This window comes from Vigna unguiculata, chromosome 2 (assembly GCF_037176805.1).
Source record: "Vigna unguiculata cultivar grain cowpea cultivar isolate G323 ecotype 2 chromosome 2, ASM3717680v1, whole genome shotgun sequence".
Taxonomy (NCBI): Eukaryota; Viridiplantae; Streptophyta; class Magnoliopsida; order Fabales; family Fabaceae; genus Vigna; species Vigna unguiculata.
In genome coordinates, this window is record NC_140793.1 from 8,440,654 (window position 1) to 8,465,426 (window position 24,773).

The 24,773-nt window shown below is 40.4% G+C and overlaps 3 protein-coding genes across 3 annotated transcripts; all 3 read right to left on the bottom strand.

Moving 5' to 3' along the window:
• Nucleotides 1-8,224: 8,224 nt before the first annotated feature.
• Nucleotides 8,225-8,656, bottom strand: LOC114174421 (uncharacterized). The gene has a single exon (XM_028059264.2). It carries the CDS (start codon nucleotides 8,654-8,656, stop codon nucleotides 8,225-8,227), a length of 432 nt encoding a protein of 143 aa, XP_027915065.1.
• A 342-nt stretch (nucleotides 8,657-8,998) lies between these two features.
• On the bottom strand, nucleotides 8,999-9,580 carry LOC114174423 (uncharacterized). The gene has a single exon (XM_028059265.1). It carries the CDS (start codon nucleotides 9,578-9,580, stop codon nucleotides 8,999-9,001), a length of 582 nt encoding a protein of 193 aa, XP_027915066.1.
• A 27-nt stretch (nucleotides 9,581-9,607) lies between these two features.
• On the bottom strand, nucleotides 9,608-18,604 carry LOC146888300 (uncharacterized). The gene is made up of 5 exons (XM_085670041.1): nucleotides 18,064-18,604; nucleotides 17,276-17,686; nucleotides 11,531-11,631; nucleotides 10,266-10,322; nucleotides 9,608-9,907 (listed from the first exon to the last, which is right to left on the bottom strand). The coding sequence occupies exons 1-5, from the start codon at nucleotides 18,602-18,604 to the stop codon at nucleotides 9,608-9,610; spliced, it is 1,410 nt and encodes a 469-aa protein (XP_085526167.1).
• Nucleotides 18,605-24,773: the final 6,169 nt, after the last annotated feature.

The window sequence follows — 24,773 nt, forward strand, 5'->3', positions numbered from 1 at the left end:
TTGACTGTTTGGAAAAAACGGATGCAACTGTCATTAGCTGTCATAGGTGTTCTTATCGTAATGATTGTAGTTGGTTTTATGGGTTGTCATTGTCGTTGACTATGTTGAATAATTACTTCAATGAATGAATGATATTCCTTTATCTTTAATTACATATTCTGAGCTGTTTAAAATAGTTTAATTTGAATGAACTGAGGAACGAACAATTCTGAAAAGTGGAAATGAAGAAGGCAGATAAAATTCTGAAAAGTGTAAATGATAATGCATTACTAATTAAGGCTTTTAAGCATTCCATCAAAATATCAGTGATTAAAATCCAGAAATTGTTAAAGTACATCATGATTTCCAATTGACAATACATAACAAAATATTGCCTCCCCCAAAATACATAACAAAATATTCCCTCCCCCAAAATACATTCATTAATCTGTTGATGGATGTGGTGGCCTTCTTATTTGCATTTTTGGCCTCATCTTTCTAATTCCATAAGATGGTTGGCTTGGCTGTTGTACTGCAGTGTTGGGTGGTGGTCCTGGTGCTGGTGGGGTTGGTGCTGCAACTGGTGGGGTTGGTGCTGCAGGTGGAGTGGGTGTTGCAGGTGGTTGACTTGGTGGTGGTTCACTTTGTGTGGGTTAAGTTGTTTGTGGTTCACTTTGTGTGGGTTGAGTTGGTTGTGGTGCTGCAGCTTCAGTGGGACGTTCTGCACAGCCATGGACAGGAAGTGCTGGACAATTGTTCCTCTTGTGCCCAAGTGCGCGACAAACTGAACATCTCTTTCTATGACCACCTGGGCTCATTTGGCTGTTATCTTTTGTAAGTTCCCAAGCTTCCAGCCTTCTCTTCTTCTTTGGTCTCCCTGACAGCCTTCTTTTAAGTGGTGGTAGAACATCAGGAAAGGCAGTTGTTTCCCAGAAAAGTTGGCCATTGGTAGGAAGAACTATGGAGTTGTATATCTCTTCATATGTGGTACGTCTGAACCAATGTGGAATGTAATCTTCTGCCTTCAAGTTGAGGAAGTTCAGTGCAGCAATTGCATGGCAGCATGGGATCCCACTAATGAGCCATTTCCTACAGCTGCATTTCTGGCTTTCTATGTTGACAGTGAACTTGTCTCCAATTAATGAGACATGCCTAACTTCAAACAACTTTTGACCTGACCAATGAGTAGTTTCTCCACCAACATACTTACACCACTCATTTTTAGCAAATTCACCACGGTGGTGGACCATAACCTCAAACCTTTCATCAGACATTGGAAACACAAAAAAACACACAAAAAAACCTGCAAATGGTAAACAATGTTTAAATGGGGGGAACAAATATGCTTTCTATAACCGACAAACCGACAAACTGACAAGTAACCATGAAACCCACCCACCACAGATAGCGACAACAGAAGCAATTAAAAATGGTGGGTCACCAGCCAAAACAATAAACAATGCAGCACCGATTATACAAAACCCTAATCATTAACACTAAACCCAATCAATTCTGACAATCAGTAATAACCTAAAGCACGACATACCTTCACGATGAGATCGCTTTTCCCTCCACAGCGATTGAGCAAAGAATAGCGACGAAATTGGATGCCAGAATCCCTAATGCGAGCGAGCCCCAAATCCACAAGTTCAAAGAGCGAGGACGAAATCCCTAATTGGACCCCAAATCCACAAGTTCAAAGTGCGACGACGAAATCCCTAAACCTAAACCCAATTTAATGAGAGATTAACCCTAAACAAATCCACATTTTCAATTAAATGGTCAGCATAGTGCAAACGGACACGTCACTGAACAGTATCCACGTCACACATAATCACCACGCTGGCACTGTTCCGTTAACTATTTAGACGGAGTTAACGCAAAGGAGTTCATTGAAACAAAATTACGAAAAGTAGGACCAAATTGAAAATATTTTCAAAAATAGGACCAAAGTGAAAAAAGTCGTCCTAAACTAGGACCAAAAGACCATTTAAGCCTAAATAATTATAAGGGAAAATATGGAAAATGCTATAAGTTTATTTTACTTGTAACTTAGAACTGTTAGATAAAAGAAAAACACCGTAAGTAGAATAATAACATATAATAAATAAAACATTGTTTAGCACTCAACTTTATAAAATTATACATCTAAATATATTATTACCTGATACATGTTCTAAGTTCAGACAAGACAAAGCATCATCTCTATTTATATTTAATTAAAATTAAAATTTAGGACGATAAATAATAATATTTTGCATTCCATCCATCCATTTTTTTTAAGTATCCTTTAATAATTATTATTTTTTAGAAAAAAAAAACTAATTTTTTTTTTACTTTATATGTTTTATTTTTGTGCTACCCTTATGATTTATATATCTCAATATATATATATATATATATATATATATATATATATATATATATATATATATATATATATATATATACACACTCTGGTGGGTCAAAATATACTCAGAGGTACACTAGTCTTCTGCTTAGGCTAAGACATAGTTGACCACTCTTCTAGTTCACTTCATTCTCTTCAGTTGATCACTCTTCTTCCTATCCTTCTGATCACAAGTCTCGTTCACTACTCCTGTCAAGATGTTCTCTTTCGATAAGAGTGGGGTAACCTCAACGGGGGAGCCTGCAAAGATACTTTGATACTCAAGTTAATTACTGACAATAACAACAAGAATGCAATAATTGAGATCATTGACTTCTCTTGTGAACATTATTTTTTATACTACTTGGATGAGCCCTATTTGTTAGGCCTAGGTACATGTGACAAAATTTATATATTTTTTTAAAAAATTATAAAAGAATTAAAAAAATGAAAAATCATGAGCTGACACAGTTAACATTGTTAATGCATTACTAACGAAATGGATTGTAACAAATTATCTAAAATAGGATTAAATTAAGACAAATAAAAAAAAAAGAAATCGATTTGAGATTTCTCTAAAAAAAATAGACAAATATAATAATTTAACCTACTAGGTAATAAAGTTAATAACATTTAGATTTATATATAAGGATGAATTGTACTTCCATTATACAATTCTTTTTGTTTTGGAAAGTATAATCCATAACAAATTCTAAACTCTTGATTTAGTATGATCTATTATAGCCCTTATATGGACCAAGTATTCACAACGTGGACATAGTATATTATAAAGAATATATTTGGATAAACTTTGCCAGTAAGAAAAAAGTAAAATATTATTTTTCATAATAAATTAATTTATGATTGTGACATCCCAATTAAATAGAATAATCTACTTAATAAGATATCACATAATCATAATAATGAGAAGCAATCAGATGAACATAGAATATAAGAAAGGTAACCATTACAGTCATTCAAGAGTGTACTATGAAAACAACCTTGGGCATACCACCATGCCATAAACAAACGCAAGGGAAAGTTAACAGTTTTACAAAAGACGATGCCCCTCTAGAGCATGAAATTTAAAAAAAAAAGCACTTAGGGCCATAGACTGCTCCTGAGAGTCACACATACGGATCCCCTAAGCTGCACCACTGCTACCACCAAGCCTACTCCCAGAATTTCCTCCATCTGCTCCCACCAAGGGTGATCATCGCAAAAGAGAAAACATAACGGGAACATAAACAGAAATGCAAGGGTAAGCTAGTGTAATTTAAATCTTATCATGGTATGAAAGAACCAATACTTAAACATTCCCAAGCATGCAACACAGAGACACAGAGAATCATGTTATGGCAAACAAGCAGGACACTATGACTCAATTATCCGGATAAATATACTAAGATCGGATTCACTGGACGCTTACACTCGTGGTGGCCTCTACTACTCTACAGAGCCATTGCCAATGGGTTTCACCCTACTACACACAAGGTTAGCCTTTAAGCGTCTAAGGCCATTATCCTGCCATAGACTAGGGCCTCCCGCTACTCTCATCACTTGGGTCAGTTTGCTCTACATGAGTCTCACTGACCCTTTAGAGTTTCGGAATGCGATCCTTACTTGAATCCATATCTTAATATATACACTACACACCACCATGAGATCTCCCCACGAGACTCATGGAATTACGCCTATCACATACAATTTTCATGATCCTCATACCATAACCACCACTTGTTATCTCAACATTGAATCGTCATGCACGTTCTCAACCAACCAAACAGAATCCCTCATGTTACTCATGCTAACATACAAATTTCAGTGTATACAACTCATACAACTCATGCAATCACACCATAATCATGCACGTTTGAGATAAATAGCCACACACCAGGTAAATATAGATATAAAACATAACTCTGCACTATACTCGCTTGGGCTAGAAGCCCTCGCCTAAGCTACAGCGACCGTCTCGCTTAAGCTAGGCCTTCTCCCCTAGGCGAGGCTTGGAACAGTGGCCCTCTGCGAGCCCTCGCTTCGGCGAGATCGCCATTCGCCCAAAATAAGACCCCTCGCCTAGACGAGGTTGCGAGCAGAGCACACCAGGTTTTTTCTTCGAGAACTCGCTTGGGCGAGTCACTCTCACCTGAGCGAGACAATGCGTCGCTCAAAGACAAGAGCCCTCTGCCTGGGCGAGTTGCTCGAGCAGAACCTGGGCGAGTCACAGACACTCTCGCCTAGGCGAGACGAGCTCGCTTAGGCGAGAATGACAGTACTCATCGCTGTTTTACGCATGCAGCAGGAACACACTCTCAAGAGGACATACAAAATGCAAACAAGACAGTTTTCATACCACTCAAAACATCATTCAGCATCCAGAAGCATTCAGCAAACCAAAAACTATGAGAAATACATTAAACCGTTAAAATACTAGCTTCCCTTATCTTTGTTTTGGGTACCAAAAGCGAAAAGACCCTAACTAAGGGGTATCACAGCTCCAGGAACTCAGAGTAGTGAGCAGAAACGTGCAAACCAAGACGAAACGAGGTAAATAAATGGAACCCTAACTGATTAACATGCTCAAACCGTGAAAAAGGGGTGAAGAAATACACTAAAAACTCTAGAGTTTGGCTTACCAGAAGGTACAAGATGGTTTTGTTAGCTTGGAGATAGGAGAAGACTGTGTGCCCTAGTAGAGCTCTAGCTGGAGAACATATGAGGAATAGAAGGTTGGTTTCTGAAAATGAGACAAACAACAAAGGTTTAGGGGCTAGCAAGGGTATTGGGTCCCCTGGAAGGGCTGGTCTCGGGCCTACAAAGAGGCCAGGCCCAAACACACATAAGGCTGAAAAATGGGGCTTACAATATCTCCCCAACAACAAAAAATTTTCATCCTCGAAAAAAAATTAGACTTACCAGAAAAGATGTGGGTATGCACTCCTCATTTCTTCCTCTAGTTCCTAGGTTGAGTCACCTGTCCTACGGTCCCAGATGACCTTCACGAGACTGGTGGCTCTTCCCTTCTGCTGCTTAACTTGGCGATCCTCTATGACCACAGGTTGTACCTCTACTCGTAGATCCTCCCTGATTTGCACATTCTCCACCTCCAACACATGTGATGGGTCAAAAACATACTTTCGTAGTTGTGAGACGTGGAAGACTGGATGCAGATTAACCAACTGGGGTGGCAATGCAATCTCATAAGCCACGGGCCCTATCCTCCTCAAGATCTGATACGGACCCAAGAACTTAGGAGACAGCTTCCTTGAGCGGATAGCCCTCCCCACACCAGTGGTTCGGGTCACCCTCAAGAACACATGTTCCCCAGCCTCAAACTCTAGGGGCCTCCTCATCCGGTCTGCATATGCTTTCTGTCGACTCTGAGATGCTTGCAACCTATCCTTCAACAATTGCACCTTCTTTGTGGTTTGTTGCAACAACTCAGGTCCTACAAAGACCGACTCGCCATCCTGGTACCAATATAAGGGAGTCCTACACCTCCTCCCATACAAAGCCTCATATGGCGCCATCCCTATACTCGCCTGGTAACTATTATTGTAGGTGAACTCCACCAGCGGTAACACCTCATCCCAACTGCCCAGGTGGTCCAAGATACACATCCTCAACAAGTCCTCCAAGGACTGAATCACCCTCTCTGACTGGCCGTCCGTCTGAGGATGATAAGCGGAACTCATCCTCAGCCTACTACCCATAGCCTCTTGCAACGTCTGCCAGAACCTTGAAGTGAACCGGGGGTCTCTGTCAAACACTATGCTACTGGATACTCCATAGAGTCTCACTATCTCTCAGATGTAGAGCTGGGCCAACTTGGCCATAGACATTTTGAGATTCACTGCCAAAAAGTGAGCACTCTTCGTCAACCGATCTACCACCACCCATATAGCATCATGCCCTCTCACGGTACGAGGCAACTGGGTAACAAAATCCATAGCTATGCTATCCCACTTCCACACCGGAATATCCAAGGGCTGGAGCGTTCCACTAGGTTTCTGATGCTCCACCTTAGCCTTTTGACAAGTCAAACAGGCCAATACAAACTATGCAACTTCCTTTTTCATGCCTTGCCACCAAAAGTTTTCCTTGAGGTCTTGGTACATTTTAGTCATGCCAGGGTGTAGACTAAAAAGACTCTTATGTCCTTCCTCACGGACCAATCTCCTCAACTCAACATCATCTGGTACACAAACCCTGCCCCTGAACCTCAGCACGTCATCACCTCCTAAGCCAAACTCCTTGGCCTGGTCTGACCCAAGTAGCTCTTTTACCCTCTGCAAACTAGCATCTTGTGCTTGCTTCTCCTTGATCAAACTCAAGAAGTCACTAGTACAATCAGAGTGCTACATCTAATGGATTCCGATTCCAACTCAAACTGTAGCTTCATGTCTCTGAAGCTCTCAAGCAATTCCATCTCTTTTATCATCAAGTGTGCCACATGCACTGTCTTCCTACTCAGTGCGTCCGCCACCACATTCGCCTTCCCTGGGTGATAGAGAAGCTCAAAGTCGTAATCCTTGAGGAACTCTATCCACCGCCTCTGCCTCATATTTAGCTCTTTTTGATCAAAAAGGTACTTCAAACTCTTGTGGTCACTAAACATACAGAACTGTGCACCATACAAGTAGTGTCTCCAGATTTTCAAAGCAAAAACCACCGCTGCTAACTTGAGATCATGAGTGGGGTAGTTCTTCTCATGAACCTTCAGCTGCCTTGAAGCATAAGCCACCACCTTCCTCTTTTGCATCAAGACACAACCAAGACCCTGATGGGAGGCATCGCAGTAAACTTCAAAGGGTTTACTCACATCCGGGATCACCAACACTGGAGCACTCGTCAATCTCTGCTTGAGCTCCCTAAAGCTCTCCTCACACCTATCAGTCCACGCAAACGGTTGATCCTTCCTGGTTAGCTGTGTCAAGGGTGCTACTATCTTGGAGAACCCCTCTATAAACCTCCTGTAGTAGCCAGCTAAACCCACAAAACTTCGAATCTTCGTCACTAATTTGGGACACTCCCACTGTACCACAGCCTCCACCTTAGCTGGATCCACAACTATACCCTGAGCTGATATTACGTGCCCCAAGAACTGCACCTCTCTCATCCAAAAGTCACACTTTGACAACTTGGCAAACAATTGTTTCTCCCTCAAGATACCAAGCACTATCCTCAGATGTTCAGCATGTTCCTTATGCGTCGTAGAGTAGATGAGTATGTCGTCTATAAAGACCACGACAAACTTATCTAGAAACGGGCGGAAGATCCAGTTCATGTAGTCCATGAACAAGGCCGGGGCATTAGTCACACCGAATGGCATGACAACATACTCGTAATGCCCATATCTGGATCTGAAAGCAGTCTTCTTAACATCTTCTGCCTTCACCAGAATTTGATGATAACTTGACCGGAGATCAATCTTGGAGAACACAGACGCCCCATGTAGCTGATCCATCAAATCATCTATTCTCGGCAAGGGATACTTGTTTTTGATAGTCAGCTTGTTCAGCTGCCTATAATCCACACACAACCTCGAGCCGCCATCTTTCTTCTTTACCAACAAGACGGGCGCTCCCCACGGTAAAGCACTCGGCCGTATAAATTGCTTCACAAGCAATTCCTCTATCTGCTTTTTTAACTTCACCAACTCTGCAGGAGCCATCCGATAAGGGGCTATCGACACGGGTCACACTCCCGGTACCAAGTCTACAACTCCACTTCTCTCCTCGGGGGCAAACCTGGTACCTCTTCGAGGAACACATCATCAAATTCCCTAACCACCGGTATCACTGTTATCCTCTTCTCCTTCTCAACTTCCATCCTGGCAAAGATCATATAGCACTATGCGCCGTCCCGAATTTCCTTCATAACCCCATGGGAAAACAACAACTCAGGCTCCTCTGAGTTAGAGAACAACAACTTCTTCTCTCGACAGTCGATGAGAACGCGATTGGCAAAGAGCCAATCCATTCCTAATATCACCTCAAGCCCTTGCAGAAGGAGGCATATAAGATTGACTTTACATACGCGTCCCTCTACTTCAACCGGACACCTAACATACACCGAAGAAGTCCTAACCAACCCAGATGTCGGGGTAGATACCACGAGGTCAAACGGTAGCTCACACACCGGCATACCCAACTCCCGCACACAAGACTCTGTCACAAACAAGTGTGTCGCTCCAGAATCAAAGAGCACGCAACAAGACTTGCCAGATATCACACAACAACCAATCACAAGGTTACCTGAACCAGCTGCCTCTGACCTGGTCATCGCATAAACCCTGCCTGTAGCTTGAGGCCTGCCGCCTCCCCTCCTCTATTGAGTCTGGCCCGAAGTCTGGCTCGGAGTCTGTGGTGAAGGTCGTGCCACAATCCTCCTCAAGGTCGGACAGTCTCTGCCAAAGTGGCCCTCCCTACCACAATGGTTGCACCTACGGAACCCGGATAGCTGCGGGCAAAAACTCTTCACATGCGGTCCTCCGCAATCGTGGCACTGGATCCTACTGGGCGGGGAAGAAAAGCCTCTAGACCCCTATGACTGTGGATGAGGCCTAGCATAAGGCTTCTTCTTCTCTTCAACTCTCAGCCTGGACCCAGATGGTCCGCTAACTCTCTACAGTGGCTGTTGCTGGGCTTCCACCTCTACCTTCATTCGCTCCATGACCCTGGCCTTTTCCACCAAGGCCGCAAAGTCTTTGATGGACAGCGGGGCTACCATCAACCGAATGTCTCCTCGGAGACCATTCTCAAACTTCCTGTAATGCCACTCCTCATCGAGCGGCATGGTGTAGAAACGCCCCAGATGTTTGAACCTCTCGGTGTACTCAGCCACTGACTTACTCCCCTGTGTCAGCTGGAGGAACTCCACCTCCTTTGCGTATCTCACGCTGTCCGGGAAGTACTCTGAAAGAAACCTTCTCTTAAAGGCTTCCCATGTGACATCCTCATGCTTCTCTTCCATCACTAACCTTATACTGGCCCACCAATGCTCAGCCTCTCTAGTGAGGATGTAGACCGTGAAAGCAAGCCTGCTCTCATCGGGGCACCTCTTGGCATCAAAGGTGCGCTCCATATCTTTCATCCACTGGTCCGCCTGGTCGGGACTCGTCTTGCCATCAAACTTGGCGGGTTGGTGCTTCAAGAAGTCTTCCAAACTCCATTCAGAGGGTGGAGGTTGGGGATGAGGACCATACATTTGGGCACCAGCAGCATTCTCCACTAACTAGCGGAGAGCATCCATATGCTGCCTCTGAGCATCATCAACAGCCTGCCTAGCAACCTCCATTTGCTGCATTACCAAGCGTTGCTGCTCTAGGGAGGCCTCTTGGCATTGCATCGCCGCCTCATGCTGGTGCAACATGGCGTTGCTCTGTTGCGTTAAGGCTGCAGCCATAGCCTCGATTGCCCTAGCAAGATCTTGTTTGTCGCCTTGAGAGGATTGAGGAGGAGCTATACGAGGGGGTGAAAAAACACTAGACACACAGAAAGAACCATTAGAAACTTGGCTAGACTGGAAACTCATCTAAACACGACAAGAAAGGCACAATGAAAGCTAAGCAAACACACAACCCATAAACACTAAGGAACGAAGGCTCCGATACCATAAAAATGTGACATCCCATTTAAATAGAATAATCTACTTTATAAGATATCACATAATCATAATAATGAGAAGCAATCAGATGAACATAGAATATAAGAAAGGTAACCATTACAGTTATCCAAGAGTGTACTATGAAAAAAACCTTGGGCATACACCATGCCATAAACAAACGCAAGGGAAAATAACAGTTTTACAAAAGACGATGCCCCTCTAGAGCATAAAATTTTTAAAAAAAAAGCACTTAGGGCCATAGACTGCTCCTGAGAGTCACACATACGGATCCCCTAAGCTGCACCACTGCTACCACCAGGCCTACTCCCAGAATTTCCTCCATCTGCTCCCACCAAGGGTGATCATCGCAAAAGAGAAAACATAACAGGAACATAAACAGAAATGCAAGGGTAAGCTAATGTAATTTAAATCTTATCATGGTATGAAAGAACCAATACTTAAACATTCCCAAGCATGCAACACAGAGACACAGAGAATCATGTTATGGCAAACAAGCAGGACACTATGACTCAATTATCCAGATAAATATATTAAGATCGAATTCACTGGACGTTTGCACTCGTGGTGGCCTCTACTACTCTACAGATCCATTGCCAATGGGTTTCACCTTACCACACACAAGGTTAGCCTTTAAGCGTCTAAGGCCATTATCCTGCCATAGACTAGGGCCTCCCGCTACTCTCACCTCTTGGGTCAGTTTGCTCTACATGAGACTCACTGACCCTTTAGAGTTTCGGAATGCGATCCTTACTTGAATCCATATCTTAATATATACACTACACACCACCATGAGATCTCCCCACGAGACTCATGGAATTACGCCTATCACATACAATTTTCATGATCCTCATACCATAACCACCACTTGTTATCTCAACATTGAATCGTCATGCACCCTCTGTGAGCCATCGCTTGGGTGAGCCCAACTCGCCTGGGCGAGATCGCCATTCGCCCAAAATAAGACCCCTCGCCTAGACGAGGTTGCGAGCAGAGCACACCAGGTTTTTTCTTCGAGAACTCGCTTGGGCGAGTCACTCTCACCTGAGCGAGACAATGCGTCGCTCAAAGACAAGAGCCCTCCCCCTGGGCGAGTTGCTCGAGCACAACCTGGGTGAGTCACAGACACTCTCGCCTAGGCGAGACAAGCTCGCTTAGGCGAGAATGACAGTACTCACCGCTGTTTTACGCATGCAGCAGGAACACACTCTCAAGAGGACATACAAAATGCAAACAAGATAGTTTTCATACCACCCAAAACATCATTCAGCATCCAGAAGCATTCAACAAACCAAAAACTAGGAGAAATACATTAAACCGTTAAAATACTAGCTTCCCTTACCTTTGTTTTGGGTACCAAAAGCAAAAAGACCCTAACTAAGGGGTATCACAGCTCCAGGAACTCGAGTAGTGAGCTGCAACGTGCAAACCAAGACAAAACGAGGTAAATAAATGGAACCCTAACTGACCAACATGCTCAAACTGTGAAAAAGGGGTGAAGAAATACACTAAAAACTCTAGAGTTTGACTTACCAGAAGGTACAAGATGGTTTTGTTAGCTTGGAGATAAGAGAAGACCGTGTGCCCTAGTAGAGCTCTAGCTGAAGAACATATGAGGAATAGAAGGTTGGTTTCTGAAAATGAGACAGACAACAAAGGTTTACGGGCTAGCAAGGTTGTTTGGTCCCCTGGAAAGACTGGTCTCGGGCCTACAAAGAGGCCAGGCCCAAACACACATAAGGCTGAAAAATGGGGCTTACAATGATAATCATTTGATATAATTTCTATAAATTCTTATTTTAATTTTTACTACATTAATTTTAATTTATAAAGTCTTAGTTTTTTATTTACTTATCGTTTATATTTAAAGATTATTCTTTGTTTCTCGCTCTTTCTTGAAGAATATAAATTTTCTAACTTTTAATTTCTTTTAGACACGATAAATAATTTAGAAAAAGGAACTTTTGTACCAAGGTTTTGCAAAATGTCATTAATCAGGGATGCAAATATTCAATCAACTCTTACTTGGGAATTTATTCTTGCATCCCCATGTTTTTTAAAATTCTAATTATATATATGTCGTAATTATAGTTTTGGATTATGTAATTTATAGATATTCTGAATTGTGTAATCTATAATGCAAAGTTATATTTTAAATTGTATAATATATAATGGAAATTTATATTTTTGATTGTACAATTCGTAATGTGTAAAACCCTTTTTTTATATATATTAGTTTGCTTCAGAAAAATAAAAAGAAATGAGTCGGTCCTTTTTCCCCCAAAAAACTCTCCAGCTCCTCTCTATTTCTTTTCTCTCAAATTGTCTCCTTTTACTCCTTGAAATAGAGGTTGGAACTGAGACCGTTGTGGAGTTCTCTAGAGATCAAACTGAACGTTCTTTTCCTCTACGTAAGTCGATCTCCAACCTCCGTTCTATTTCTATTTTCCTGTTTTGAAGCTTTGGTTCCATCTTGGGGTCTTTTTGGAGCCTCATTTTCGTCTCTGTACTATCGTATTTCAACTTCGTAAGCTACTTTGGGGTTGTGGTGCTCATCTCCATCCATGGCTTTCTTTCCACCAAGAGTAGTATTAGTTTTAAGGGAAGGAAAGCTAGGTTTTTCATTAGATTTCGAAATAAATTGTTTATCTTGGTCTTTGATTGTGTCTTGATAGTTTATATTGATGAGTGTGTTGAATTGTAGTGGTTTGTGTATATTTTGGTTTGGATTTTTGGTGTTGCATGTTAAGATGTGTGAAAATCTGTTATTCTAGCTTAAGCGAGATCAGTCTCGCCCAAGTGAGAAAAACTAGCTTAAGCGAGAATAACATAATTATACTTTGCTCTTTGTTCAAGTTTTAGCTTAAGCGAGAACTTATAGCTTAAGCGAGAGCAGTCTCACCCAAGCGAGAAAATCTAGCTTAAGTTAGAACCTCCTAGCTGAGGTGAGAGAAATCTAGCTTAAGCGATAATTACTAAAAAAATTTAATTCCTTATTTTAACTTGTGATTAACTAAGTTAATGTTAAAAATATGATGTATAAAGTTACGCAAGAATGATGTGGCATTTTTTTAAACCTGTACTTGATGTGTTTAGCATGGGATGATAATTAATTATTCGGAGATAACATGTGGAATGTTGATGATAAAAGAGTTTCAAGGGAAATTCTTGGTGATAGTGTGGTTAATGTATGTCTTGATATAAGAGATGTCTAGATAAGGAAGATATTTTGAACTCTAATAATCACTCACACTCATGTATAGCAAAGTGATTATGTGGTGAGAGTGGCAGGAGGTCCTAATCGTAGAAGGTGTTTGGGCTTGAGATTCATTGGGACTAACCTTGTGATTGATTTGGTGATAACCCCTTGTGACTAGACTCTGCAGATTTTAGAAATCAAGACAGGTGCATACTTTCTTAGAATTCTATATCAAGTGCATAATCTGAATAATCGAGTCAATAGTCAGTTGGGTGTTTATTTTATCCATGTATGTACTTTTTGGGTGATGTACCTATGTGTTTATATTTATGTATGAATGTTTAAATACACTAACTTAACCTTCTATTTGTGTTATGTGTTTGTTTGGCTTTTCCTTTTGTGGTGATCACCATTATTGGTGTGAGCAAAAAAGAAAACACATGTTGATCATGATTAGATGGAAGATGACGTTGTTGGGTAGTTTAGGTGTTTGATTTGTTCCCTTCCTTGAGCATATGTTTGGAAGACTTCCTTTATGCCTAGTTTAGTGCTCTTTGTATGAGCATCCTTTTCAAAAATCGTGTTATGTCTATAGACATAAAGGAAATTTTGCCATCCATATATTGTATTATGTGATGTTTTATTTATTAGAAATTTTATATTAAATGGGATATCACATAATGTATAGTTAGATTTCGAATTGTACAATTCGTAATGCAATTTACAATTCGAAATGTACAGGGATTGTGAAATTCAAAACTGACATTACACATCTTTCACTATTGATTATCATCTTCTTCCTTATACTTCATATTATTACGATCCTTCCATTTGTTTTAATAGACACTTGTGAATGTTTTCAGGGTGGAGGCGGAAGAAGAAGATACGGGTGGAGGTGAAGACAAAAATGGAGATAGAGGTGGGAGAAGTAGGGGTGGGAAAAAAATCTAATTTTTTTAATCTGATCCACTTTTGTTCCGATCCACTTTTGTTCCGATCCAATCCATTTAAAATTCATTTTATTAAAAATCTAATCCATTTAAAATCCATTTTAATTGATTTGGATTTCAATCTAATCTACGTTTTATATATTTTATGGATTGGATATCCATTCTCTAAATTAAGATTTTCAAATATGGATAATCCAAAAAATCCAGTCCAAATTTTCAATTTAAGTTTAAAGGTGGGTTAGGCTAAAGGTTGAGATGGACTAGGCTAAATCCAAACTAAGACAGGTCATGCTCGACGACCTGTATGGACAAAGCAGGCCCGACGACCCTAAAGGATCAAGCGGGCCCGACGACCCTAAAGGGTCGAGCGAGCCCAATGACAAAAACGGATTGGGCCTAATAACCTAAACAGGTCGGGAGGGTGCAAAGATACAAACGGGTTGGGCAAGCTCGAAGACTCGAACGAGTTAATCGACCCGACGATTCGAAAAAGTAGGGTGGACCCGATGACCCGAATAGGCCAGGTGGGCTGGAAGACTCGAATGGGCTAGGTTGGCTTGACGACTCGAAAGGGTGATGCCCGATGACTTGTACGGAAAAGGTAGGCATGACGACCCTGATGGGCCAGGTGGACCCGACGACCCTGACAGGCTGATTCGGCCCGACAACTCAGATAGGCTGAGTCGGTAAGCCTGACGGCCCTGAAGGGCTAGAAGGGCCTAACGACCTTGACACCAGGCAAGCTTCACAACCCTAATGCGCCAGGCGGATCTAACGACCTGGTCGTGCGAGGTCGGGCCGACACAACAACTTGACCATGTCGGGCCAACATGACAAGTCAAACAGACTAGACCAGCCCGACAACCTAGACAAGTCAGCTTGGCCTGGCCTAACGACCTAGACGGGTCCTAAACCTATCGACCCTAAGTCGACGACGAAAGATGTAACATCCATACTGGAAATTACTTAATTAAAATAAATAAATAAAATATAGAAAATCAATAGACATAATTTTATTATCCAAAACTTGGGAAAATTCAAATTATTTTTGAACGCGCCATAATTTAAACATAAGTAAAAATAATCTCATTACAAGTTTTTAAAATCCAACATAATGAAATAACATCATAAAAATCCTTATCTCAAGAGCCCCCAAGCTAGCCCTTTTTCCGTCGCTAGGCATCACCAACATCACGTGTAGCATCATCTGCTCCCGTGTAACGAATCATACGATCATCGCCAAACACAAACAGAAAGGTTGAGCTCATAAATAATTAACAAAATAAGTTAATAAAATTAACAATACACCAAACTATTTGATTCTAGTTAGTTCTTGGCCAAGACCTTAATCCCAAGGCTTTTCAACCTTCACAAAATACATATAATTAGCCTTGGACTAAGGATTTATGATGCTTACATGAGCTTGCCCGCTCGTGGTCCAACCTCTATGAACCTCCTCACTCTAGTCTTGCTCTACGAACCTCCCCATTCGTAGTCCTGCTCTACGGACCTATCGCTCGTACTCCAACAAACGTGATCCACCAGTTACGTACCTCTCAGCACTCAACATCTCTCAAGTGTGAGCACCGAACATATGAACCTACCTCGCTCGTATCCCCACACGAGAATAACTGGATATGAACCTCCCCGCTCATATCATCACTTGTTCCCCACCATCAATGAAACTACCCGCCCATGGCACAACATCTTCTGGTCCAAGTCTGCATCAATGCGTACAAACAACACACACAAAACCCACGCCTGCGACAATATCGCCTAGCTTGAACACAAAACTGCACTATTCTCGCTTAGACTAGAAGCCTTCCCCCAAGCGACCAAGTCTGTCTCGCTTAAGCTAGGCTCTCTCGCCTGAGCGAGCGTGTTACAATGGCACTATGCGAATTCTCGCTTGGGCAAAATCACCCTTCACCCAGAACCAAAGCCTCTCACCTGAGCGGCAATCCAAGCAGAACACACAATTTCCCACGATTTCTCGCTTAGGCAAGTAACTCTCGCTTCAGCGAGATGATCTGTCACCCAAAACCTAGGCTCTCTACTTGAGCGAGATGCTCAAGCAGAACTAGGGTCGAGTCTCTACTACTTTCGCCTAGGCGAGACTGCCTCGCTTGAGCGAGAATGTCTCGCTTGAGCGAGAATGGCATATGACTTCCCTATTCACGCACGCAAACACCAGAAAACAATGCCAATACCACAATTCAGACATTACCAAGCAATCTATTACAACGAGTAATTCTCATGGACATGTTTTAAACCTAATTGGACCACCAAAACTTGAGATTGAACCACAAACAACCATATAGTACAAAACCCTCATCATATTCATACAAACGCATAAGAGATTGTTCAAACATCATCAAAATAACAACCCTCTAATTCACATCACATAAAGCACGAAATTTCATGGTACGCAAGCATAAAATCATGAGAAAAGGACTTTTAATCATATACATAACATAAAACACGAAATAGCTCCCCTTACCTGGATTCATTTGCTAAAATTCGAGTTTGGTGTGTGTCCTTGAACCTAAAACCCTCTTAGCCTTTTTCTCTCACTCCAACAATGACTATAAACCTTTGGAAAACCTCTACTTACTATCCACAAGAAAATGCAGTAACAATCCCCCTCAAAACTCCCTTGGCTACCCTCCTTATAGCTAGGGTTTTTCTATCCTTTCATCTTCATACCAAAAGAAATTTTTGGCAAAAGTATAGAAGTTAATTTCACTCTTGGCAAGGTTTGAACCCACAATCATTCAATCACAATGCATGTGTACAACCAATTCAAACAATTCCTATTTCGTGATAATTCCTATAATTTTAGGATTACATTATCACTACTCACATCCAAGCATAACATTAAAACAATGCACAAAATAAAATATCATACAATTGGCATACATAAGACTTGAACCCAAGTCCTCTCACACAATTAAGTACTCTCAACCACTTGAGCTAGTACTTTTCCACGTCACAATAATTAACATTAAATACCATAAAGGCTTATATTACCCGTATTTATTAAATAATTATTTATTTAATTATTTAAATTTCTCGGGTCTTACATTTCCCCCACCTTAAAAGATTTTCGTCCTAAAAAATTGGGCTTACCAGGAAACAAGTGCGTGTAGGATTGCCTCATGCGATCCTCTATCTCCCAAGTCATCTCCTGTGTAGCCTTATCCCAGAGGACTTTCACCGTCCAGATCTCCTTTCCCCGCAACTTCTTCACTTGAGCGTCTAATATCCTCATCGGTCCTATGTTCACTGTCAGATCCTCCCTAATCTGGATGTCATCTGATTCTAGCACATGTGAGGGATCTGCTACGTATTTCCTCAACTGTGAAACATGAAATACGTTGTGTAAGTTCGCCAAATGCGGTGGCAAAGCAATCTCATAAGTTGCGGTGTCGGTCCTCCTCAAGATCTGGTATGGCCCAACAAACCTCTGAGTGAACTTCCTTGATTTGATAACCCTTCCAATGCCAACAGTCGGTGTGACTCTGAGGAACACATGATCCCCTGCCTCAAATTCCAAAGGTCATCTCCTCTTATCTGCATAGGACTTTTGTATTCTCCGAGTCGCCCTTATTCTATCCTTAATGGCTTTGACTTTCTCAGAAGTTTGTTTTAAGAACTCTGGACCCAAAACAAGTGACTCGTCATCCTAATTCCAACATAGTGGTGTCCTACACCATCACCTATACAAAGCCTCATATGGCACCATCCTAATGTTGGAGTGATAGTTGTTGTTGTACGTGAACTCCACTAAAGGAAGCATTTCACTTCAATTCCCCATATAATCCAATACACAGGCTCGTAATAGATCCTCCAATGATTAGATAGTCCTCTCAGACTGGCCATCTGTATGAGGATGATACGCAGAACTCATCCACAACTGGTCCCCAAAGTTGCCTGTAGGGATTGCCAAAAACAAGAAGTGAATCTCGGATCCCTGTTAGATACAATGTTAGATTGCACTCCATGCAATCTGACTACTTCCCAAATGTAGAATTTCGCCAACTTGTCCATTGACAGCTTCTGATTAATTGCTAAAAAGTGGGCACACTTAGTCAACTTGTCCACGATCACCCATATTGAATCATGCCCCTTCACAGATCTCGGCAAATGAATTACGAAGTCCATGAAGATGTTATCCCATTTCCACTGTGGAATGTCTAGTGGCTGTAATGTACCACCTGGTCTCTGGTGTTCAATCTTTGCCTTTTGACACACCAAGCATGATGCCACAAAGTCAGCGACATCAGTTTTCATTCCATTCCACCAGAAGAACTGTTTCAGATCTTTATACATCTTAGTCATACCTGGGTGTATGCTAAAACGACTTTTATGACCCTCTTCTAGAATATACTTCCTCAGCCTCCAATTCCCAGGTACACATACTCTATCGCGAAACTGTAGGATGCCATCTGACCCCATCCGGTAATCCTTCCCTTTCTCAGAACCTAACCAACTCACAAACTACTGTAGGTCAGCGTCGTTCTTCCCTATTCCTGGAATAGATGAGAATGTCACCTATAAACACCACCACAAATTTGTCCAAATAGGGCCGAAAAATCTGGTTCATGTAATCCATGAAGACTGTTGGAGCATTAGTCACTCCAAATGGAATTACTACATACTCGTAATGTCCATATCTCGATTTGAATGTTATCTTCTGGACATCTTTCGGTTTGACCAAGATCTGATGGTATCCAGACCTCAAATCAATCTTGGAGAATACACCTCTCCCTCTCAACTGGTCTAGCAGATCATCAATTCTCGACACTAAATACTTGTTCTTTATCGTAAGTTTATTCAAATGTCGGTAGTCTATACATAATTGAGAACTTCCATCCTTCTTCTTCACTAGTAACACAGGAGCTCCCCATGGCGATGCACTAGGTCTGATGAATTTCTTCTCCAGCAAATCCTCTATCTGATTTTTCAATTCTGCTAGTTCTGTCGGTGCCATTCTATACGGTGTTGCCGACACTAGACCCACTCCAGGGATTAGATCAATGGAGAAATCTATGTCCCTATTGTGTGGCAACTCAGGTATTTCATCTAGAAACACGTCGGCATATTCATCCACTACTGGAATACTTCTGATCAGCTCGGTGGTACTCTTCTTTTCTCCTTGATCCACTATCATGAAACAAGTAGCTCCATCTTCAATCTTCTTCAAGACTCTATGAGTTGAGATCAACTCAATCCCATCAGACTCTGGGAACACCACTCTGCGTCATCCACAATCAATGACTATGTGATTGCTTGACAACCAGTCCATTCCCAAGATCACGTCCAGACCCTCCAACGGCAAGCCTACAAGGTTCACCTTGAACCTTTTGTCCTCCACTTCAATCGAGCATGCAACATAGGCAGAATTAGTTGAAACTTGTTCAGATGCTAGTGTTGAGACTTTTAACTCGCATCCTAGATCACGAGTCGACAATCCCAGCTTCTTCACGCAGTCGTGAGATATGAATGAGTGCAAAGCTCTTGAATCAAACAACTCTCCAATTACCCAACAATAAGCAAAAGTCGAGTATAAGACTACCTGACTAGGTGGCCTCCGTGTTGGTCATGGCAAAGACTCGGCCTGTTATGGCTGAGGTCGTGCTCCTGTAGTAGTCTTCTTATTAGGACACTTGTTAGCAAAGTTTCTCGGCTGATCACAAGCATAGCACTTGCGAGTGTTAATACTGCTTCCCCCACTACCCGCTGGCTTAGTGCAATCTCTCATCAGGTGCTCTCCTTCACAGTTATAGCATTGTAACTTCTGCGAAGAGGATTAGGGTCTACTATAGGGCTTCTTATGTTGTATGCCCTCAACACTGGTCTTCTGGGGTCGACTGACCCTGTTGGGCCCCATCTCCAACTACTCTACACTCTTGGCATGCTCGACAAAGACATGAAACTCTCTGACCTACGATGAATCGTCGCAGCACATGTCTCAGACCTCCCTAAAATTTCCTGCAGCGCCATTCTTCCGTGATGGCCTACGAGTAGAACCTCGCCAGATACTCAAACCGCTCCACATAAGCCTGTACTAACAAGTTCTCTTGTTGCAGAGTGAGGAACTCAACTTCATGCACATGTTTAGCGTTGTCGGGAAAGTACTTTTCTAGGAACCTTTTTCTGAAGTTGACCCAATTCACCTCCTCCTCGTGGGTCTTCATCTGTTGTTGCATCCCTATCCACCAATACTCTGCATCAGTCACCAACAAAAAGGTGGCAAAGGTGAGTTTTTGCGCCTCTATGCACTTTATCACCCTGAAAATCTTTTCACACTCCTGCAGCCATGCGTCTGCCTCATCTGGGGTGGCTTTGCCAATGAATTTCGCCGGCTTATGACACATGAAATCCTCCATCGTCACTGGTTTGACAGGTGGAATCATAACCCTCAACTGCGCTGCAACAGGCTGCATCACGTCCATCATCCTATGGATTGCATTCGCAATCTCATCAGCCCCAGCGTTATTCCGGTGTCTCCTATTAGCCATCGCCTACGCACGCCACATAATTCAGCTGTTCACATTAAATAACTCTAATTATATCAGAAAACAAGCAATTATTAACAATCAATAACACACAATAGTTTCATAGAGGAAACACCATCAGCTCACTCCCCATAGTTTCCAAAAATCTTAAAAAATTTTGCTCTGATACCAAATGTAACATCCATACTGAAAATTACTTAATTAAAATAAATAAATAAAATATAGAAAATCAATCGACATAATTTTATTATTTCCAAACACGGGAAAATTCAAATTATTTTTCAACGTGCCATAATTTAAACATAAGTAAATAATAATCTCATTACAAGTTTTTAAAATCCAACATAATGAAATAACATCATAAATATCCATATCTCAAGAGCCCCCAAGCTAGTCCTCTCTCCGTCTCTAGGCATCAACAGCATCACGTGTAGCATCATCTACTCTCGTGTAACGAATCACACGATCATCGCCAAACACAAACAGAAAGGGTGAGCTCATAAATAATTAACAAAACAAGTTAATAAAATTAATAATACACCTAATTGTTTGATTCTAGTTAGTTCTTGGCTAAGACCTTAATCCCCAAGACTTTTCAACCTTCACAACACACATATAGTTAGCCCTAGACTCAGGATTTATGATGCTCGCACGAGCCTGCCCGCTCGTGGTCCGGCCTCTACGAACCTCCCCGCTCATAGTCCTGCTCTACGAACCTCCTCGTTCGTAGTCCTGCTCTACGGACCTGCTCGCTCGTAGTCCAACACACGTGATCCACCAACTACGTACCTCCCCGCACGCAACATCTCTCAAGTGTGAGCACGGAACATACGAACAATTGGACATGTTTTAAACCCAATTGGACCACCAAAACTTGAGATTGAACCACAAACAACCATATAGTACAAAACCCTCATCATATTCATACAAACACATAAGAGATTGTTCAAACATCATCAAAATAACAACCCTCTTATTCACATCACATAGAGAATGGAATTTCATGGTACGCAAGTATAAAATCATGAGAGCGGACTCTTAATCATACACATAACATAAAACACGAAATAATTCCCCTTACTTGGATTCCTTTGCTAAAATTCGAGTTTGGTGTGTGTCCTTGAACCCAAAACCCTCTTAGCCTTTTTCTTTCACACCAACAATGGCTCTAAACCTCTGGAAAACCTCTGCTTACTGTCCAAACGAAAATGCAGTACCAATCCCCCTCAACTCTCCCTTCTCTCCTAATTTTCTATTCTCTTAATCACCATTCATTACCCCAAAACGAAAATAATTAAAATTATACTTAATGGCTTAATGTTTTGGTGTTAATGGTCATTCAAAGACCATTAGTGGCTGCCTTTTCAGTCCACTAGGCTGCCCTCCTTACAGTTAGGGTTTATTTACCCTTTCACCTTCATACCAAAAGAAATTTTTGGCAAAAGTAAAGAAGTTAATTTCGCTCTTGGCAAGGTTTGAACCCACAACCAATTCAACCAATTCTTGTTTCATGATAATTTACATTATCACTACTCACATCCAAGCATAACATTAAAACAATGCACAAAATAAAATATCATACAATTGGCATACATAGGACTTGACCAAGTCCTCTCAACCACTTGAGCTAGTACTTTTCCACGCAACAATTAACATTATATGCCATAAAGGCTTCTACTACCCGCATTTATTCAATAATTATTTATTTAATTATTTAAATTTCTTAGGTCTTATAAAATGTTTAATTTTATACATATACATACATACATACATATATATATATATATATATATATATATATATATATATATATTCATGTTTAAGAAGAAAGCCCATGGACAGGCCTTGACCCACATGGATTTTGTGTGGTTTTTGGCCCTGTGGAATCAAGTTTTAGAAAATTCAATTTAAATTTCTTTTATAAAATATGGATTATGGATTTTGAATTTGATCCAAATATTTGGATTGGATTTAAATCTTGATCCAAATATTTGAATCTAGATTTAAAAAAAAAATTCAAACTAGTTTCACCGAAAAAAATGGATTTGGATCGAAAATTTGATCCAATTATTTGGATATAAAATAGATGTGGATTTGATCATTAAAAATTCAATCCATAACCATCCCTAGAGAAGATGGGGTGGAGATGGAATAAGATGATGGAGTGGAGGTGAAGATTGAGATGGAGGTGGGAAAAGATGGGTGGAGTTGGAGGTGGAAGAAGAAGATAACGTGGAGGTGGAGGTGGAAGAAGGAGATGAGGTGGAGGTGGAGAAAAGTATGGAGGTGTTGTAGGGAAAGAGAAGGGAAACTTTGACTTTTTACCTTGATTATAAGGGTGTAGTAAGAAAACATGGGGTGCAGGAAGAAATTCTCATCTTAGTTTTATGGAAATAAGGGGAGGTAGGCACAAAGATTCACTGGAAAATTGGGTACAGCAAAGGGAAAATTTTACTAGGAAGGGTGATGCAAAGTTGGTAACACAGGTTGGCCTATTAGTCTGTCAAAAAATGTATAGGACGGGTTGTTTATTTAAACTTGTTGATTCACTTAGGTTCATTTTGCTTAGCATGTATTCTGTGCGACCCAATGATGAGGTGGGGTAGATTAACTTACATAACTCAACAAAAAATTCATTATATTTTAATTTCTAAAGTCATATAAAACTCTCTTTTCATATATTTTGTTATACATTCACCTCATGCTTAGTTCTCTTAAATGCATTTGATATTGGTTAATTGCTACACTTTTTCGGTAACTTAAACAAATTTTTTTTTTTTTATGTTTCCTTGTTTATTAAATATTCAACTTTTACATATTTATTTGATATATAGATGTTAATATTATATTTACTTAGTTTATTGTCAATGGTAAACTAACAGTGTTATAACAATGTAAAATATTAAAACAAAATTATTATTACAACATTTATATATAAATTTTTATAAATTTTGCTTATCCCAACAGACCAATGTAAAACGAATCAACAAAACTAGTAAAAAATAAGACCTGTTAACCAGCGTTATCATCAGTAAATCTTGAACCAATGGGTATTATTTGTATATTAAAAAATAGGATGAATAAAGTAGTGTTTGGATTAGTTTACTTTTAGAAAAAAAATAACTTTGTTCTTAACATAATAAATTGTTTACAAAAAATCAATATTTTCTCAAAATCAACCTTTCTGAAACATGGCATGCAAAATATCTCCAAAAGAATGCTATAATAAATAGTAACATTAAATCTGACATAAATAGTATGAAGGAAATTATGCAGGAGAGTATGGCCATCCATATTGAAAAGAAAACATATGCTTTTGAGCTATGCTAGAAGTTTGACCCTCAAGCTATGATATCTTAATTATGAACTCATCATGCTTAATTACTTACAAGTCATTATGCGATCGCATGTTCAGACCTGTCAAAACTATTAAAAATTTAAGAGGCACTTACTTTCATAAGAAAAATAAAATCAAGTACCAGAAAAATATATTAATCAAGGAGTAAAAAATTGAGCAATCATAATCAAATACAATCGGTATGAAAATAAACAATAATTGAAGAAATAGTATTTCTCTTTATTATCTTTCTCTTGTATTGATTTTGAACACTTGTTAAGTTATTGTAATAGATCCATATAATGATTGTATAAAGCTGATAAGATAAGCACAGTAATCTAATATTATACTAAACTTGAGTTAATTTAACCCTACAAACAGTGGCAGAGCTTATAAGGAACACAACCTGGGTAGTTTCTAAGAGCAAAGTTAGGGATCAACATGGTTGGTGAATAAGAAGAATGCAGTTGTTTTATATCATTTATTCACATTACCTTACAACTAGAGGAGAATGAACCCTACTAACTTTTCATGTAAATTAGACATTAAAATTACACTTAGTTTTAAGTATATTATTTTGACTCACAAAATTATTGTCAAGATTTGCCGAATAAAATAATTCTGTAAGGAAAAAATTTCTTGAACTTTTGTTCATTTTAGTCAATAGACGAGATCTTTAACACTCATCTCTACCACAAGCTACACAAGTAACACTTTCACCAAGAAAAGGCTATACAAGTAACAAAAGCTAAAGTATTTCCAAGCAATA

Coding starts and splice junctions, on each gene's coding strand:
- LOC114174421 (XM_028059264.2), bottom strand. CDS start 8,656: ATGACCAGGTCAGAGGCAGCTGGTTCAGGTAACCTTGTGATTGGTTGT.
- LOC146888300 (XM_085670041.1), bottom strand. CDS start 18,604: ATGGGGTCAGATGGCATCCTACAGTTTCGCGATAGAGTATGTGTACCT. Junction 17,687..18,063: donor ACAGGCAACTTTGGGGACCA/GTTGTGGATGAG, acceptor AATTTGAGGCAG/GGGATCATGTGTTCCTCAGA. Junction 9,908..10,265: donor TGGTGCAGCTTAGGGGATCC/GTATGTGTGACT, acceptor TGTCGTGTTTAG/ATGAGTTTCCAGTCTAGCCA.
- LOC114174423 (XM_028059265.1), bottom strand. CDS start 9,580: ATGTATGGTCCTCATCCCCAACCTCCACCCTCTGAATGGAGTTTGGAA.